The sequence below is a fragment of the Euprymna scolopes genome, chromosome 15, assembly GCF_053919585.1.
Source record: "Euprymna scolopes isolate OS-2025 chromosome 15, ASM5391958v1, whole genome shotgun sequence".
Lineage (NCBI taxonomy): Eukaryota > Metazoa > Mollusca > Cephalopoda > Sepiida > Sepiolidae > Euprymna > Euprymna scolopes.
This window is the reverse complement of record NC_136496.1, coordinates 95740687-95758071: the sequence shown is the minus strand read 5'-3', so window position 1 is coordinate 95758071 and position 17385 is coordinate 95740687. Positions and strand designations below refer to the sequence as shown.

General features: G+C 30.6%; 1 protein-coding gene across 32 annotated transcripts in view; it reads left to right on the top strand.

The window, feature by feature from the left end:
• The window catches only part of LOC145294002 (arf-GAP with SH3 domain, ANK repeat and PH domain-containing protein 2-like), a 547728-nt gene that overhangs the window by 466433 nt on the left and 63910 nt on the right, over positions 1–17385 (top strand). For all 32 annotated transcript variants that reach the window (XM_080140958.1, XM_080140949.1, XM_080140946.1 and 29 more), the window contains one exon: positions 13066–13105. In XM_080140958.1, the coding sequence (XP_079997084.1) occupies positions 13066–13105 (40 nt within the window). The remainder of the gene's footprint in view (positions 1–13065; positions 13106–17385) is intronic.

Genomic DNA, 17385 nt, shown 5'->3' with positions numbered 1-17385 from the left:
TTGATTTATCCAGGTTCAAATCCAGTAACTTCTTTTGCAGTTACTCTTAGTGTATTAATACAATTGATAAATAAGGTATGGCTGCTCCTGCTCCAAAGTTAAAATCTACACAAGAAACGCTTACAAAGCTGATATGTTGTTTTTCAGCATTGAGACAATATGAGCATGTTTTTTAGTATTCATTTTTTTTTTGTGGGATGAACATAAACAAAATTAGTCATAGGTAAGTGACATTTAGAGTGTTTTGTTTGTTTGTTTTTTCCTTGACATTTGATCTGAAACTTAAACTAAAATACTGCTAGTTGATGTTTATGGTCTGTATGATCCTGTGCAGTTGTAGGCGGACCACCCTCCTAGGGTTTGCTTTCTCATCTTTTGAGAAAAGAGTTAATTTATTACTAATTGTCTGAGGCGCCTCTACTGAGGAATGCTGATAGGGCTACCTGTGCATTTTTTGCAGGTATTCCCCTGGGGCACTTGCTTCTCAAATCCCACTTTCCCAACTTTGTCATATCTTACCACTATCCTAGAACAGAATACAGTTTCTTGACCTTTCAGCTAGGATCAAAGTGTAATATCTGTTCTGTCCTTGGAGGAGAAGAAATTTTTGATGAAAGAGAGAGGGAGGAGTTAAGAGAAAAGTAAAGAGAGATGCTACACACTTTATATATGCTTATATTTTGTTATACATGTCTCCCGGACAACGCCAGGTACCCTGCTGGTTTGCACAAAATCATTTTCACTAGATATTGCATTTCAGAATAAAATCAGTACAAAAGATTTGCTATACACTATAAGACAATCCAAAGCATTTACTTTGTTATTAGCAATTTTATTTATTTACCCACAAATATAGAAGATGAGGATAAGTTAGATTTTGAAGTTCATCTGAACACATGCAGGTGAAGATGATGCTTTTCCTGTCCATCACGGAATTCTCCGCAGATGCGTCAGTGATTTGCCTGAAACTTCCCTTTTAATGCACACGCGGAGAGAGAGTGCAACCCGAATCTAGCCCCTCGGAATATTGTTACGTTCTTGCCAAAAATAGCCAGGCTGCTTGAAAAAGAAGAATTCTGTTTCTAAATTGTCCTCAATTCTGACAGAACCATTCAAGAAGAAAATAGATTGAAGAAATTGGGAGAACATGGAGGGGGTGATTAGTCTAAAAGGATATCATTGTAGACTATTGTAGCTAAATATATTGCAGTGAAAATTTATACCACTTAAAAAAAATCTTTTTTTCTTCTTTAAAATCTAATTTTTTTCTTAAGGTCTATTTTTTTCTTCTTTAAGGTCTAATTTTTTTTCTTCTTTAAGGTCTAATCTTTTTTCTTCTTTAAGGTCTAATTTTGCGTGAAAACCATATTTCTAAAAATAACAACATTGCAGCCTTATGTCTCTTGAAACTCTTGTTCCACTTCTATCTAAAATGATTGTATTTCTTTCGCGCTTGAAACAATTGCATGTCTTCTGGTTCTGTTTTCTCCATTCTACAAACATGTCTTAATACAAAAACAAGTTTTCTTATTTAATTCTGGAACCTTTGCTTTTCAAACTATTTTTATGGTTTGTTTTCTGTCATGAAATTACATGGATAGTTGACCACTAGTTGGTCTCGTATCCAGCTGCCATTTCTACAGAATTTTATTTCATCTGCCTCTTTCTTTTCTTTTTATTTCTTTGCCTCTTTTGCTCCTTTCTCTCTCTGTCTCTCATACCTAACAATCATTCAACATGCTGATTGAACATGTAAGCATTAGGAGGATTATTTACTGTGAACTTAGATGTCAGCTTTAGTATCTAGTATGTGTAATTTCTTTTCAAATACCTTCATTTGGTTCCACTGCGCCCTCCAATGGTTCATATACTAAAATAATTTATATTGTACAATAATAAAATTTTGGTATCTATAATTAAAACTCAAAATATTATCTTGAAGAAACATTATATAAAACAACTTAGCATACTCCAGACAGCATCGCCACATGCTTGATAACAAAATTCTTCTACTTGTTACAGTCTTGGGCCCGTTGTCCAGATGTCAAGAGTGGCATACAAGTCCAACTTTATCTGGTTGGCCCATCTTTTTGGTGGTCATCCTTTTGAACATTCTTGAATGAAACCTTCTTGATATGATTTCTTTGCATTGCTGGAGTCTGGTAGCTAGGAAACATGTTCAAACTACATTAATTTCAAATAGCGTTAATGGATCTGTTAATATTAAGTTTCTTTCTGATGTCTGCGTTTCTTTGCCTATCTTGCAAAGTTACTCCAAGGATATTTCTTAAACATTTCATTTCAAAGATATTGATCTTCCTCTCATACTTTGCTGGTATTATAGTCCGTGTTTAATTTGAATATACAGCAATAGGAATTATCAATGCATTGTAAAATGTTAATTCCAACGGCATTCATATGTTCTTCCTATACTTCATATCTTTTTTTCTCTTAGATTATGTAAATGCATAAATTGCTATTCCTATTCTATTGCTAATATCGGCAGTAGCAGTAGACGGCAGACAAGGCAGTACTGCATTGTTTGCTCCTCTTCTCCACATTTTGTAGCTTTATCCAACTTTTTATCACTCCTTTACTGTTTCCAGACGATGTAGGGTCTTCCAGTTCTTCAGATGATGAGAATGGAACCACTGAGTCAAGAATATTTCTTAAACATTTCATTTCAAAGATATTGAGCTCCCTCTCATACTTTACCAGTATTTTATTTTAATATACACCAATAAGAACTGTCAATGCATTGTAAAGTCTTAACTACAGAGGTGTTGATATGTTCTTTCTGCTCTGTATCTTTTTTTTTTTTTTTTACATATCCAAATGCAAAAGTTGTTATTCTTATTCTAATGTCAGATGATGAGCATGGAACCACTTAGTCAAGAAACACAAATTCTTCATTTTTTTTTTTTCTCAGTCTACTGAGATATAACCTTCAGAGAAGGAAATGATTTTGCATTTACCTAGTTCTTAAACATTTCAGTTCTAAGTTATTGGATTTTTTCTAATACTTTGTTGATATTATAGTCAATGTTTCCCTTGCATATACAACAATAGGTAATTATCAATGCATTGTAAAGTCGTCAGACTAATTGCAATTAACCTGATGATTTTCTTTGGGAAAATAACATGAACGTTTCTGTGTAGTTTAATTGCTATAAATATATTTTCATACTAGTACCACTAAGCTATACCCATATTGTGCACTGTTGAAATGAATGGTGAAAATATATATACATAATATATTAATTTGTAATATATATATGTGTATATACATGAAATAGTAATAAATTATCGCTGGTTTCATTTTACTTCAGTCGAAGTTCTCAGAAATCAAGGGGGCCACTTCTTGGGGGTAACACTCGACCTCTATATAAGATATGTAGATATTCAAGTATTCTCTTAACATTCTCCTTTATCTCTTAAACACTGAGTTAGTATACATAATTTTCCTTGCCCCAATTAACTATAATATTATGGTCTCTTGGTCTTACTCAATTCCATGATGAGAATTCAACTTGTCTGGTGTAGTATCCAGCTTCGTGCTATTACTTGAGGTGATATCACTTGGAGAAGGTGCACCATTCCTCATAAAATCCAGTATTGGTTAGCGATATGGAGGAGATCTTATTTGTGCTTCGAATACTATGTTATTTTGAATATGTAGTCAGTTTACTTGTAAGGAAAAATATCCTCATGTCAGGTTGTTCTAACAAACTTCTGTACAGTAAGACTTTAGACACTCGGGGATAATGTCTAGTTGGCATTCATGTTCTCAAGTTATGTGTGTGTATATGTATATATACATAAGAGAAAAGAAATTAAAACTATAAGTTGACATTTACAATCAAATCGACTGAATACTCCAAAAAACAATTTACAAAGTCCTTATTCCGTGAAGTTTCCAAGAATGCTATTCTTGTTATTCTTCTCATCAAAGGACAGAAAGATTTCTTTCTGTCCTTTGATGAGAAGAATAACAAGAATAGCATTCTTGGAAACTTCACAGAATAAGGACTTTGTAAATTGTTTTTTGGAGTATTCAGTCGAACAATAAATTTTGATTGTAAAGTTCAACTTAACAGTTTTAATTTCTTTTCTCTTATAATAAGCTCTACTCTCTATTATTTGTGTATTGAGCTTTTTTATTTGGTTGGGATTCAAATAGCATTTATATATAAATACTTGGTATTTATATTAAATCGAAGTTTACCATTGATTATAACAGGTAAACATTCATCTCCTTTGATTTTACTATATATATATATATATATATATATATGTATATATATATAATATATATATATATAGAGAGAGAGAGAGAGTAAAATCAAAGGAGATGAATGTTGACCTGTTATAATCAATGGTGAACTTCGATTTAATATAAATATAATATAATTTTTAACCAAAATTTACTTATTAAATTCTGGTAAAGATCATATACCAATTAAACCAGAGTCAATATTAATTGACCCAGTAAATTAAGCTCAACAATTATCAGTATTAATAATCGAGCATATATATTATAATTTTGCAAATACCAAGACAATAATATGTCACAATGTGTTTTATTATCCAAGTGGCAAGTGCTCGTCTGAGCTCCAATCTCTGGTTCCCCCCTCGCTAATCTTTCACGAAAAACCACTGTCAATAATTTTCCCCACTCATTATCTGTGCCTAAATCAAAATGTAGACTCCATGAACAATGCTTCTTTCTTAGAAGTGCACGCCTGTGGAACTCTCTTCTGTTTGCCTGTTTCCCACCTGACTACAACTTGGATGTCTTCAAGTCCAACATAAACAAATTCCTGATAAACCGTCCCCTTAAGTAAGACACTTTATCAAATCTCCATTACTAATGATTACCGAGATATTATCCCATTGATTACTGTACACGCAAATAACCCTTATCCCCAAGTGGCTTCCGGGCCTTGATAAGTGGTGACTACCATGTAAAAAACAATGTGTGTGTATTTCATGTGCGATATTACTCTGATCAGATGAAAATCTGAGTTCACTTATTTAGGCGTTCAGCATTAAAAAATGTTAGAGTATTTTAAAGCTCTATTAATATATTGACCACTATTGAAATATATATTGAATAATTCTGAGGAAAATATTATTTTTGATTTTGATATATTTCCAATTTTCTGATTGAGGCTGTCTTGTTGATATAAAAATGTTTTTTTTTTTTTTTTTAATTCTAGGCATAAAAATTATTTTATTTTATTTTATTTTTTTGAAGGGGAGACTGGTTAGATCTAATATGTTGAAAACAATAAGATCTCAAACATGATTTTTACTTTGCTATATCATCGGCATAAAAGGTGCTTGTTCAGTTTTTCTTCAGTGATTAAAAAATTATAAATGCATAAAAAAAATTAATTATGTATGTACATATTAGATAAAAAAAATTATCCAATATTTTTGTTTTTATAAAATAAAATAAAATTTGATTAGTAAACGGTTTCTACCTAGTATTATGATAGCTGTAATATTAAAGTTTAAATTATGTTGACTTTAACGTAAGCAGAAAATGTCACATGAGACACTTTGCTGTTAAAAGGTTTTTTATGTTTTTAAAAAAACATACTCGATGAATTTGCATAATTTTTGGTGTATTATCTTTTTTTAAACTAACACATAAGTACATAATAAAAATCTTTGTGTCATTTTGTTTATTTTCTTTTTACGAGCAGTTTTAAATATTGGGGTGAAACTGAACAAACATTGTATAAAATGGCATATCCCATCCATACATTGTCTGCAATGCACTTTATTTTAATTTTTTTTTGCTTATTCTATGTACAAAGGAAAAATGCCTTTCATAAATATGAAAACTGTCACGTAATACACCAATACCATCAATTATCATGGCATAAAATACAAGCTCAACAGTACTGTTGGCCTTGTATATCATGGCCTTAAGAATTCATCACGTTTACTCTTTATATATATATATACATATATATATATATATATATATATATATATATATATACCATCTCACATTAATACAGCATATAATCACGTTGATACACCAATTCCCATTAGATCACTAAAGTTAAGCAACATTAAGCCTGGTCAGTAGTAAAATGGGTGACCATTTGGAAATATCAGGTGCTGTATATGCTTTCCGCTTATCTTGTCATTGTTTCTAGTCATCATGGATATCCCCTTGCCACTGGAATGAAGCAGTGTCGATACAGACGAGGTGCAGTTAGGGATTGTGTAACACTTACTTCACAATTACATGCACAGTCACACTTACACAGGGCATCCATTGTCTCTCAAGACTGAACAAAGACTACGTATCACATTAATATACATAGAAAATTTTCTGTGGAAGACATTTTCTTGATTGAGGTAAAATAATTGTGACAGGATGGAGTATGTACGTAATGATCTTGAGAGCAAAACAAAAATGGTTTCCATTTTCTTGCTTTACTTTCTTGTACACCAATACTTTTTTTTTTTTTTTTTTTTTTTTTTACCGTTTTGTACATTGTACATATTAAGCATATATATTTTTAAGTGTCCGTACACTTGTTCAAAGTCTGCTTTGTCTATACAGTGCAAACTTTAACTGCAGGCTTGCTTTTCGGAATATCAAAATTCCCAACTGAGTTTTATATCAACTGATTCAAAGTTTAAAAGAAATTTTTAAAATGAAAGGTTTGTATTTTTTTTTTTTTTTTTTTAATAAAATGTGTCAGAAGAATGAAACAACTGATATTTTTTGTCGGAGAGGGGGGAGGTTGTAATCTAAATAAGGAATTGAAAAAAAAAAACAACAGTGTGGTTCCTTAACCAAACTGCTTACTAATTATATTTCAGCTATTGCTTTTTACTAACAAAAATATTTCCAAATTATCTTCTTTGCTTTAATAATAGGGGAGATAATTCAAGGTGTTCTTGTCGGGTACAATTTTTATTTTCATTTATTTATTTTTTTATTTATTTTTTTTCCAGGAAACATATTATTCCATTAAAAATTGTTTAATTTTTCAGGATTTTTGTTGCTTTTTGCTTGCATTCCATTTTCGATTCATTAAAAGAAAACGTTATACAATCATATTTAACTTAAAAAAAAAGAAGCAAATATTAACTGATTGTAAATATAGCTATTATACATCGTGAGACATTTCAATCACAGTCCTTTAATATCAAATTTATCAATTATACTTAATTGAAAAGTTTTTAAAAGGAGTTCAAAATTTTTGGCTTAGCTTCTATACTTTTCTTTAAATTAACATTAGTTATTTAAAAAGATTGAACAATTCTATAAAATGGATAAAGCAATATCAAATTAATTACCAATCACCATATTTGCTGATCAGACGATCTCATTTTTTTTTTTTTTTCTAATCTGTGTGAAAAGTGATGTAAATGTTAACAGGAAATGCATTAGTGTATTATTATTATATAGATCTTTAGATTTTATTATCTCCCCTTGATATTTTGCTCCTAACAATGGATTTTATTATCTCCCCTTGATATTTTGCTCCTAACAATGGATTTTATTATCTCCCCTTAATATTTTGCTCCTAACAATGGTGGCGCAAGTGGATGTTCTCACCTGTCTCGCATGTGAATACACCTGCCTTTTACTCATTTGCATGTCTTAGTTGTTATTTATGTGTGCGTGTGTCAGAACATCCATCTGCTATCCAACAAATTATCCAGCTTGCTCTTACTCACATGTCTTTTCTCTGCATTCTCTGCTTATTGAATTCTTCTTTGTTTTTCTCGTTATTTCTGACTAACTTTTCAGGTATTAATAACAACAATGTTTACAGAAAGCAATTTGAAGTTTAGCCATTTTGTCTGATGCATTCATTAGTTTTGGTTGATTACATTTATAAGGAACCTGTGGCATAGTGGATAAAGTACTTGGTAAAATTCAGTTGTAAAGTGATACTCTTCTGGAGGTTGAAGGTTCAATCCTTAGTGCGGGCAACACTCAAAAATATAATTGCGAATTATTTAGTACTTGTGGGTAGTCATGGCTGAAGGAACAAGAGCTTGCTACTCCCATGGATTAAATAAAGAGTTCTACTCGAAATTCCATGCAGATTCCCGAGTTGGACAGGATACAACTGAAGAAGGAGGTTGCATCGACCGAAATGTTGTAGAAATAGCATTCAATATGAGAATAGTAATAAAAAAAAAAACAAATAATACAAAGCTCTTGTATTATTCGGATAATTTTTTTTTATCTTGGTTGTTATTCTCATAATGTTTCTGCCGATGTAATAATCAGTTCAAAGTGACACTCTTCTGGAGTTTGAAGGTTCAGTCCTCAGTGCGGGCAATACAATTACGAATTACTTTTACCCCTAAGTAAATGGATGACTGAACAAAACCAAATAAAATGTCTTCGTTCAAAATTCTATACAGTTCTTGAGTTTTGGCATAAAGATTCTCTCATTCGACAAGACACATCTGTAGAAGGTTAAAAGTTACATTGACCAAATTGTTGTGAGAATCACATCCTGTGGTCTAATTAGGATAAAAAAAAAATATGTAAAAAATATGTTGTCAACATGTGCACGACTTTTAACGCATCTTGTATCTTTCATAATGTGTTTTTAGGTATGCTGATTTGTTGATATGCATTAATTGGGATATCAACAAATCTAGATGTGCTAATTCATTGATATGCAGTAATTAGCATATTAACGAATCAGCAGCCCTAAAAACTAACTACACATCCAAGATGAGAACAGTAGTCTGAAGAATCCAAATAATACGAATAAAGAAAGGAGTTTGTCATATTTCATTAATTTGTAATCGGAAAACAAACTCTTCATTAATATTTTTTTAAAAAAAGGAGTTTTATTCACACCTTCACTAATGATAGCAATAAGTTTGATCTTAGGGGTTAAGGAAAAATCTCCATGACCCTGAGTTGGGATGAGTATGCAACGCATCTTCTTGTTTCAAAAGTCCATAGTCTCAACAGAATATACACAAGCTGCACATCCACTTTGGTTGACATCTTGAATCCAACTGCTTAGAAAGCAAGAGGGAGGTAGGACTGTAAATAATCTACTGCAAGTGCATCCCATGCAAAATATTCTGATTGGATAAATAGATCAATCACTCTGCGTTGAAAGTAAGCTTACGTGAAAGAAAATAGTTCATGAACATGTAATCGCTACACAATTTTTAGGTTGAATATCCTAACATTATTGTTATATCGTGAGATGCGTTAGAATCAATATAACATAAAATATCTTACTGCATGGTGTCCAGCCTTCATGTGGGTATGTTTGCAGCTCATGATGAAAGAATGGAACAATTATGAACAAATAAGAAAATCACTCTCTGTTACATAATATATGTTTATTATGGAGACACACACATGTAATGATAATGCAAACATAATAGATGAAAGGTTAAAAGTCCAAGTATGATAACTGGAACAAACGGGAATGATGCTATTTCTCCATTTTGAAAGTCACTGCGTTTTCCCTCCACTGTCTCTACTTCTGATCGTTGATCTCGCGAGAAGTCGCGAGAATTTAAAGTTTAGGACTACAGACAAAGGGAAGACCAAAGAAGTATAGAGTTACTCCCCTTTGCATTATACTTTTGTTTCGTCCTAACAATTATCTATATAATAACCAACTCATTTGACATATTGGTAAGAGTGTTCACCAGGAGACTGGGGTTCAATCTTTGGTTTAGTCATACGAAAGACTTAAAAAAAACATGGTACTTGATGCTCTACCTCTGCTAAACACTCAGCATTATAAGGGGAGGATCAAGGGCAGGTAGAGTCATCATGGGTGTGGGGGTTGCACCGCTGTGTAGCAACTAATGAAAAGGGAGCCTTTGAGTCGCTCTCAACTATAGCTGACCACTTTTTTTTTATCTATATGATAAAATAAATTTACTGTTCATACAGTGTGCACATCCAGTATAAATGTTTTGTAAACGTTGGTATTCGTAAAACATTTTGACCTTTTTTTTTTTTATGCCAATGAAGTCCCTATTTACTTGTCTTCTCCATGAGTACAAAGTTAGACTTGCGGTCGGCTTTTTATATTAGTGATATCCAGCTCCATAAAAAGGGTCACTTTTGATGGAATGATAATATAAATTTCAGCTATCAAAAAGAATTGTTCTCTTCTGACTGAAAGCAGAATAGATACTACACTTTAGTCACAGCCCGAAGGCAAAGAATCATACAATCTCTAAATTAAATAGTCTCTTGCATAGCCATAAAATAAAGAACACGATGACTGGCAGTTTCTCACCGTCTGTAAATAAGTTCCACCTGTCTGTCCTCGAGGCGCTTGCAATCGGCTTTAGCCCCCTCCCCCTACTTTGTGCAAGCAGAGAAACCTTCAGTTACCGGTAGAACTATTTGGTGGGGGGGGGGGCGCATTCCATTGAAGTTTTTTCTTTTTTTTTTTTTCATTTCTATCCCTTTCGCATACTAGTATTAGTATTTCTACAAAAAAAAAAGTTGTCTTTCAGACATATATTCTTGAAAAGCTTGTCTGACGAAAAGCGCTCCGGGTTTTATTACATTTTGTGATTATTTTAATTGACTTATTTATTTTATAACATCCGAATATGGTTCATTTCTTTTTCATCATTATAAATTTTGCCATTGTAATAACACACACACACACACACACACACATATATATATATATATATATATATATATAATATATATATATATATATATATATATATATATATATATATATATATATATATATATATAAAATGTACTTATTTATTAAATATTCAAATATTTATTTAAATATTTTTACGTGCATAAGTTTATCTATCTATGCACCAACCTTTTGTCAGCATGGCTGCACTTCTTGGCAAGGGATCTAACTCACGACTACACAATCGGCAGTCTAACAGTTTACCATTGAGCCACAACACCATGTCAGATTTTATGCAATTGAATATGAATAAGGAACTGCTTACATCACTAATAAAAAATAACAACAGATCTTATACGTTCTAATAAAATTTATAAAGAAACATTTGACCTGTAACAATAACATTCTATATGAATGCAAAGCCTAAATGAATAAACTTACTTCATTTTTTTTCTGTTAAACATTCTTTGCTTGAATTTTAATCTAACCAACTGTTTTTTTTTTGTCTTTCATTACAGTTTTTTTTTCTTTCTTTTCATTGTTTTTTATGAATGTTAATATTTTAATGATGTACACATTACAAAATTATTTTTATTTTATTTCTTTTTTAAGTTTTTTTTTTAAGTCTTTTAAACTTTTTAAGAATAAAAAAAGATTGATAAATCTGGCAGTATGTGTATAACAACGGAAAAGTATTTTGACCAAAATTATTTAAAAACAAAATCTCAAATCAATTTTCTCTGTCAATTTGGAAAATAAATAAATCAGATGTATCACCGTGAAATATAAGAAAATATTTCATAAAAAAAAAAGATTTTAGTTGAAAGATGTTCAACCTTTTTTTTTTTTTTTTTTTTTTTTTTTAGAAAATTAAAAAAAATAAAATCATACACTTATAAAAGTTTTGAGTAACAAATTATATAATTGGATTTAACAAATCATTTTATAGAGAAAAAGAAGAAAGTAATGCTTTAAAGTATTCTGAAAGGTGTGTATTTTGGACAAATTTATACAGTTTTACTACACATGATGGCTAAGGTAACGTAATGAAGTTATAATCAATATTGTTTGCTCTTTTTGACTTCCGGTTTTGGTTGGATAATTAGACATGGTCAGATGGACAAGAAATCCATTCTTAACAAGGGGAAAATGGAGGGGGGGGGTTGCTTTTACGTTATCTAAGAGGAAGATAATCATATATCAGAAGAGATCAAATCTTGCTTGTCATCGTCATCTCATCTACAGAGGAGAAACAGAAAGTTCAAAAGAGCAGACAACTTTGACTAAACCCATAATGAACAAGATAGTTGGTAATGTAAACTAGTGCAATAATAAACAATCGGTGACACAAACAAGTAGGATAACCAACAGCAAATATGTTAAAAAGTCAGTGTAACTGACAATGAATAATGGACAATGAGCAGTATAACCAGTTACGTGCAGGAAGAACAGGTGGAGGGCACAGGCATGCAAATGGGAAGGGGGAGCAGCCAATCATATTCAAACTATTTCATTTTTTTATAATGTTCCCCAATGCTAGAACTTGAATTGATGGGGGCATACAAATGAAGGCCATACTTTCCTGGCACAGCTTGAATAGGTCTGTTCGTACCAGTCAGGGATACGTCCTTGATAATAAGTCTGACAGAGGGTGGACAATTGCAGTTTCTTATGGCCCTATTCTGTTAGGCTGAAGTATTCCATTCAGTCTTAGGAGGTCAAACCTGTCAGACTTTACTTTCTCTATTTGAAGGGAGGGGGGGTCAGTTTATTGTTAATATACTGAGACATTGGGGCTGCTCAGGTATTTTTGTAGCTTTTCAAAACCGCACTTGACCTTGTGCCTAACCTTCTGGAGAGGAGGTTTCTAAAATATGATCAAAAGGTTGATACTGAAAATTAAAAAAATAAATAAATAAATAAAAGGCCTCCATTCAGTCTCAAAAGACAATGAATACCCCCTGTAAGGATGGTTGCGCATGTAATTGTGAGGCAAGAGTTGCACATTCTCCAACCACACCGCTCCTGAATCGGCACTGCTGGAGATTAGTGGCAAAAAGTCTACTTATCTCAATATCCAGAATTAGCAGACTTCTGTTTGCTACTGAGTTTAATCAACAGATTTATTTTGATTTAACCATGAATATTCATTGCATCATAAAATGTAAGCTATTTGTTAATCGTATGTTTTTAAGTCGAGATATGCTAATTAGTTTGACCTAATTAACAAAGTGAGGGATTATAATTAAATAAATTACAAATTTTCAAAATGTAAATTGATTTTTTTTTTTTTAAATAAATTCTGATACTAAAAATGTGGTCTGGTTATCAACACTGATGAATTTGTTTAGGTGCAGATTTAAAATATAACTTTTTTTTTTTTTTTTTTTCAATTTGTTTTCTATTTTTGCTTCTCCAGGTTCCAAGCTGGTATTACCAAAGCCACCCGACACAGAAAGGTAGGAGGCTAATTTTCTCTTCTATAAAAGAGAAAGCTTTTTATTTTTTGTTTCACCATTTTTGGATTTTTAATCTTTTGAGATTATCTGGGTTCATTTAAACTTTTAAATATCGGTCTTTCACTCTTTCTCTAAATCATTCAGATACAGAAAATAAGACTGGTACATAGGGATTTGCGCTTTGTGATCCATCTGTGTTTTTACAAATTTTATCCAGTTTTAACTGGAGCGTATTTATTTTTTTTATCTATTAAAATAAAATAATTTAGAGCAGAAATGAATTACTTGTAATAAATAGACACATGCATGTTTTTCTTTTTTCCTTTTTTTTCTTTAAAACTCAATTCATCTTAAACAAAGCATATTACCACTGAGACTTGAGAAAATACTGTGATTATGGGTCAGATTTATAGCGGACATTCTAAGTGGGGAGTTGTGCAGCAAAATGCTTGTTCACATTACATTTAAATTTCTGCATGTTGGTGCAGTCAGTGAAACAGGGAGCAAAAAGAGAATTTCAAAGGTAAACGGTTCAAGGAAAGAAGCTATTTGAATAGTTTTTTTTTTCAGCATCTTGGGACTCTAAAGTGAAGTGATGGGATGTAAGTGCAGTAAGTTTGTCAGATGAAAGTGCTTGTAAAATAATAACAGTGATGCAATAGGTGTATCAGAATTTTTGTAGGAATTTTTGACACCCCTAACACAACTGCGAATAAAATATAAAAAACTCGTAATTTCTCTTTTAAAAGTGGGTTGTTTATTTTCTTTATGGATTATACTTCCAAAATAAACTATTAAAGTTGTATAAAAAGTAATAGAAATAGTATTTTTTTATATTTTAAAAAACAGTAATGAAATTAATTGAATTTGATGAGTTCAGTATTTTTCAATTTTTAAACTTTAAAAATCTATCAAAATTTTTCTATTGATTCTATTTTTACGATATTTTCAGGGTCAATGTGAAATATTATGCTCTTTCCAATAAACCGAATATAATATTTTAGACAAACGTTTTTTTTTTAATTCACGCCCCCCTATTTTGAAATGTCTATTAAAAAGCAAATAATTTATGTGCCAAATTTTTATATATCACAAATTGAAGATAAAAGATCAATAAATAATATATTCAAATTTAAAACAAAAAAAGGAACAGTTTTTTTTTAAATTTACCTGTCAAGTCTGAAGTTTTAAACCTTTTCTTTTTTAAAAACCACGTATTTTTTTTTTTTTTTTTTTTTTTTAATGAAACCTTGGTCCTTGCCCCTTTAATTGAAAAAAGATTAGGGTTTGAATTACATTTTTCGAGTAGTTATAAGCTTGGAAAGACAGGAGATCGAATTAATTCATGCCCCCCTCCCCATTTTGAAATGTCTATTAAAAAGTAAATAATTTATGTGCCAAAGTTTTATATATCACAAATTGAAGATAAAAGATCAATAAATAATATATTCTAATTTAAAACAAAATAAAGAACAGTTTTTGTGGAAATTTACCTGTAAAGTCCGAAGTTTAAAACTTTTTTTTTTTTTTAAACACGTTTTTTTGTATTTTATTTATTTATTTTTTAAATGAAACCTTGGTTCTTGCTCCTTTAATTGAAAAAAAATTAGGGCTTTAATTACATTTTTTGAGTAGTTATAAGCTTGGAAAGACAGGGGGTCGAATTATTCAATATTTTTCACAAAGTTTCTGACACACGTACTAATGCAATGCTGTAGTGATAGAACAGTAACTGGAACTTGATAGGCTGCAAAGCGTTGAGACATAAAGGTCTACTGTGAATTAAAAGCCAGATTTATCAGGGTTTCTTAAGCAGAGAGCTGTGTAGCAAGATGCTTGTTTGTTCACATAACATTTAAATGTCTGCATCTTGATACAGTCGGCATAAACAGGGAGCAGAGAGAGAATTCCAAAGGCAAAAATTCCAAGTAAAAAAGCTATTAGAATAGAAATTCTTCTGGTATAGGGGATTTTTATAGCAGAATGTTTATTTACAGCTTGTTGAGTTTGTTGAGCATATTTATATTGAGGTGGCGTATCTCTTTTAAGTACTTATTGAACAAGTAATATCGAGGCAGTAGTACAAGGGCTGAAGTGTAGTAGACAGTGTGGGACTTATTAGGTGGGAGATTGTTCATAATGTGGTTTACCATAAATCCCATGTGTACTTTTTCAGTATTATTATGGCCTTATAAACTATTTAAATATATTCTTTAAATCTCTGACGAATCTTGTTTAACTGTAAAATCCAGACTTTGTATAGTTCTTTTAATGAGGAAACGTTTCTAAGATGTAAATATGATTATTTTGGAACAGTTTGGAATTGTTAGAGTTTCACACATATATATAATTCAAAATTTAATGATTAAAAGACTAGAAAAGTGCAGAATTCTTTTTTAATAAATATATTTATTAAAATTAAATCAAATGTTTTGACCCATAAAAAAGCCTCCGTCAGGAAAATTAAAATAAATTTTTTTCTGTAATATGCCACGATGATGATACTGTTTCACACATTTTTCAGGCATTGACGATCGAGGTTTTAAATATCCGATTCAGTATATAGTGCTTGATCATGCTCACATGGGTTGAAATTTTTAATTTAATTTTAATAAATATATTTATTAAAAAAAATTCTGCATTTTTCTAGTCTTTTAACTATGAATTCCAATATCATAGTACTTTTGTAAAATTTTTATATTATTTTGGTATATATATATATATATATAATTATTTTTTTTACTATAATAATTATTAAATACCTACAGACACTAGTGTTTCATCCTTTCGGGAATCTTCAGTGCAGGGTGTCACGATTAATACCAGTCGAACGATTCGAACCCCGCATCACGAGACATCTCTGGCTCGGTTTAGCGAAGACCTAATCCATTCGGCTACCATTAACCACGTGAAATAACGTAGAATTTAAACATTTTAATTTTAAATGTTCATTTACATCAGTCAGAGTGATCTAATCATTATACGATGATCTTTGCATCTATATATATATATATAATCTTAATTGATAAATTATGTTCAGGTAGGTGTGTTGTCAACATAAACTAAAACCAATATTCCTTCAAAAGTGCTCAATACGTGTGTAGAGCTTTTATATAAATAAAATTATATAAAGATTTTAAGAAGTTTATGTAGATCGATCGACGTTTCAAGATTTTCATATTTCGTCAGTCAAAAGATCTCCGTTGATTGATCTGTGTAGACTCCTTAAAATGTTTATATATATATATATATATATATATATATATATAAAATAAAAATTACAATTAAATTTACCAAAATGATCCAAGATGGTAAAATTAAAGTATATTATAAATATTAAAGAATTAATATTTATAGTTTGCTCGTATATATATATATATATATATATATATATATATACACACACAAAAAAAATAAATGACAAAAAACACCTGTGTTTCGTAGTGTGAAATCATTCATTTAATTATTATATTAATCACTGAATTTATTCTGCCCTTAACTTATCAGAAGAAAAAACATTTATCAATTCATTAAAATAAAAATAAATGCATACGGGCATGATTACAAAATCCGAAAATTGCAATTGCCTTTATTTTTTTTCTTTTATTACACCATGTTTATATTTTCACTATAAATAAATATATATATATATGAATGATCTCCTCAAATAGTATATATTATGTTGCCCGCCCCCCCCCCGTTTGTTTTACATAGTGAGTAAAGCAAGAGTTTCACAATCTCTAGCAACACTTGTTCTGACCCAGTATGGCTTCAGTTCATCATCAGTAAAAATACAAGATGACTGGAAGTACAACTGAAATAAGCAGAAAAAGATTGATTTTATTTCAAAGTTCTCCTGAACATTTTACTATAAATACCTATGTACGTGTGCGTATATATATGAATACCTATGTATGTGTGCGTATATATATAAATACCTATGTATGTGTGCGTATATATGAATATACCTATGTATGTGTGCGTATATATGAATATACCTATGTATGTGTGCGTATATATGAATATACCTATGTATGTGTGCGTATATATGAATATATATATGTATGTGTGCGTATATATAAATATACCTATGTATGTGTGCGTATATATGAATATATATATGTATGTGTGCGTATATATGAATATACCTATGTATGTGTGCGTATATATGAATATATATATGTATGTGTGCGTATATATGAATATATATATCTATGTGTGCGTATATATGAATATATATATATGTATGTGTGCGTATATATGAATATATATATATGTAT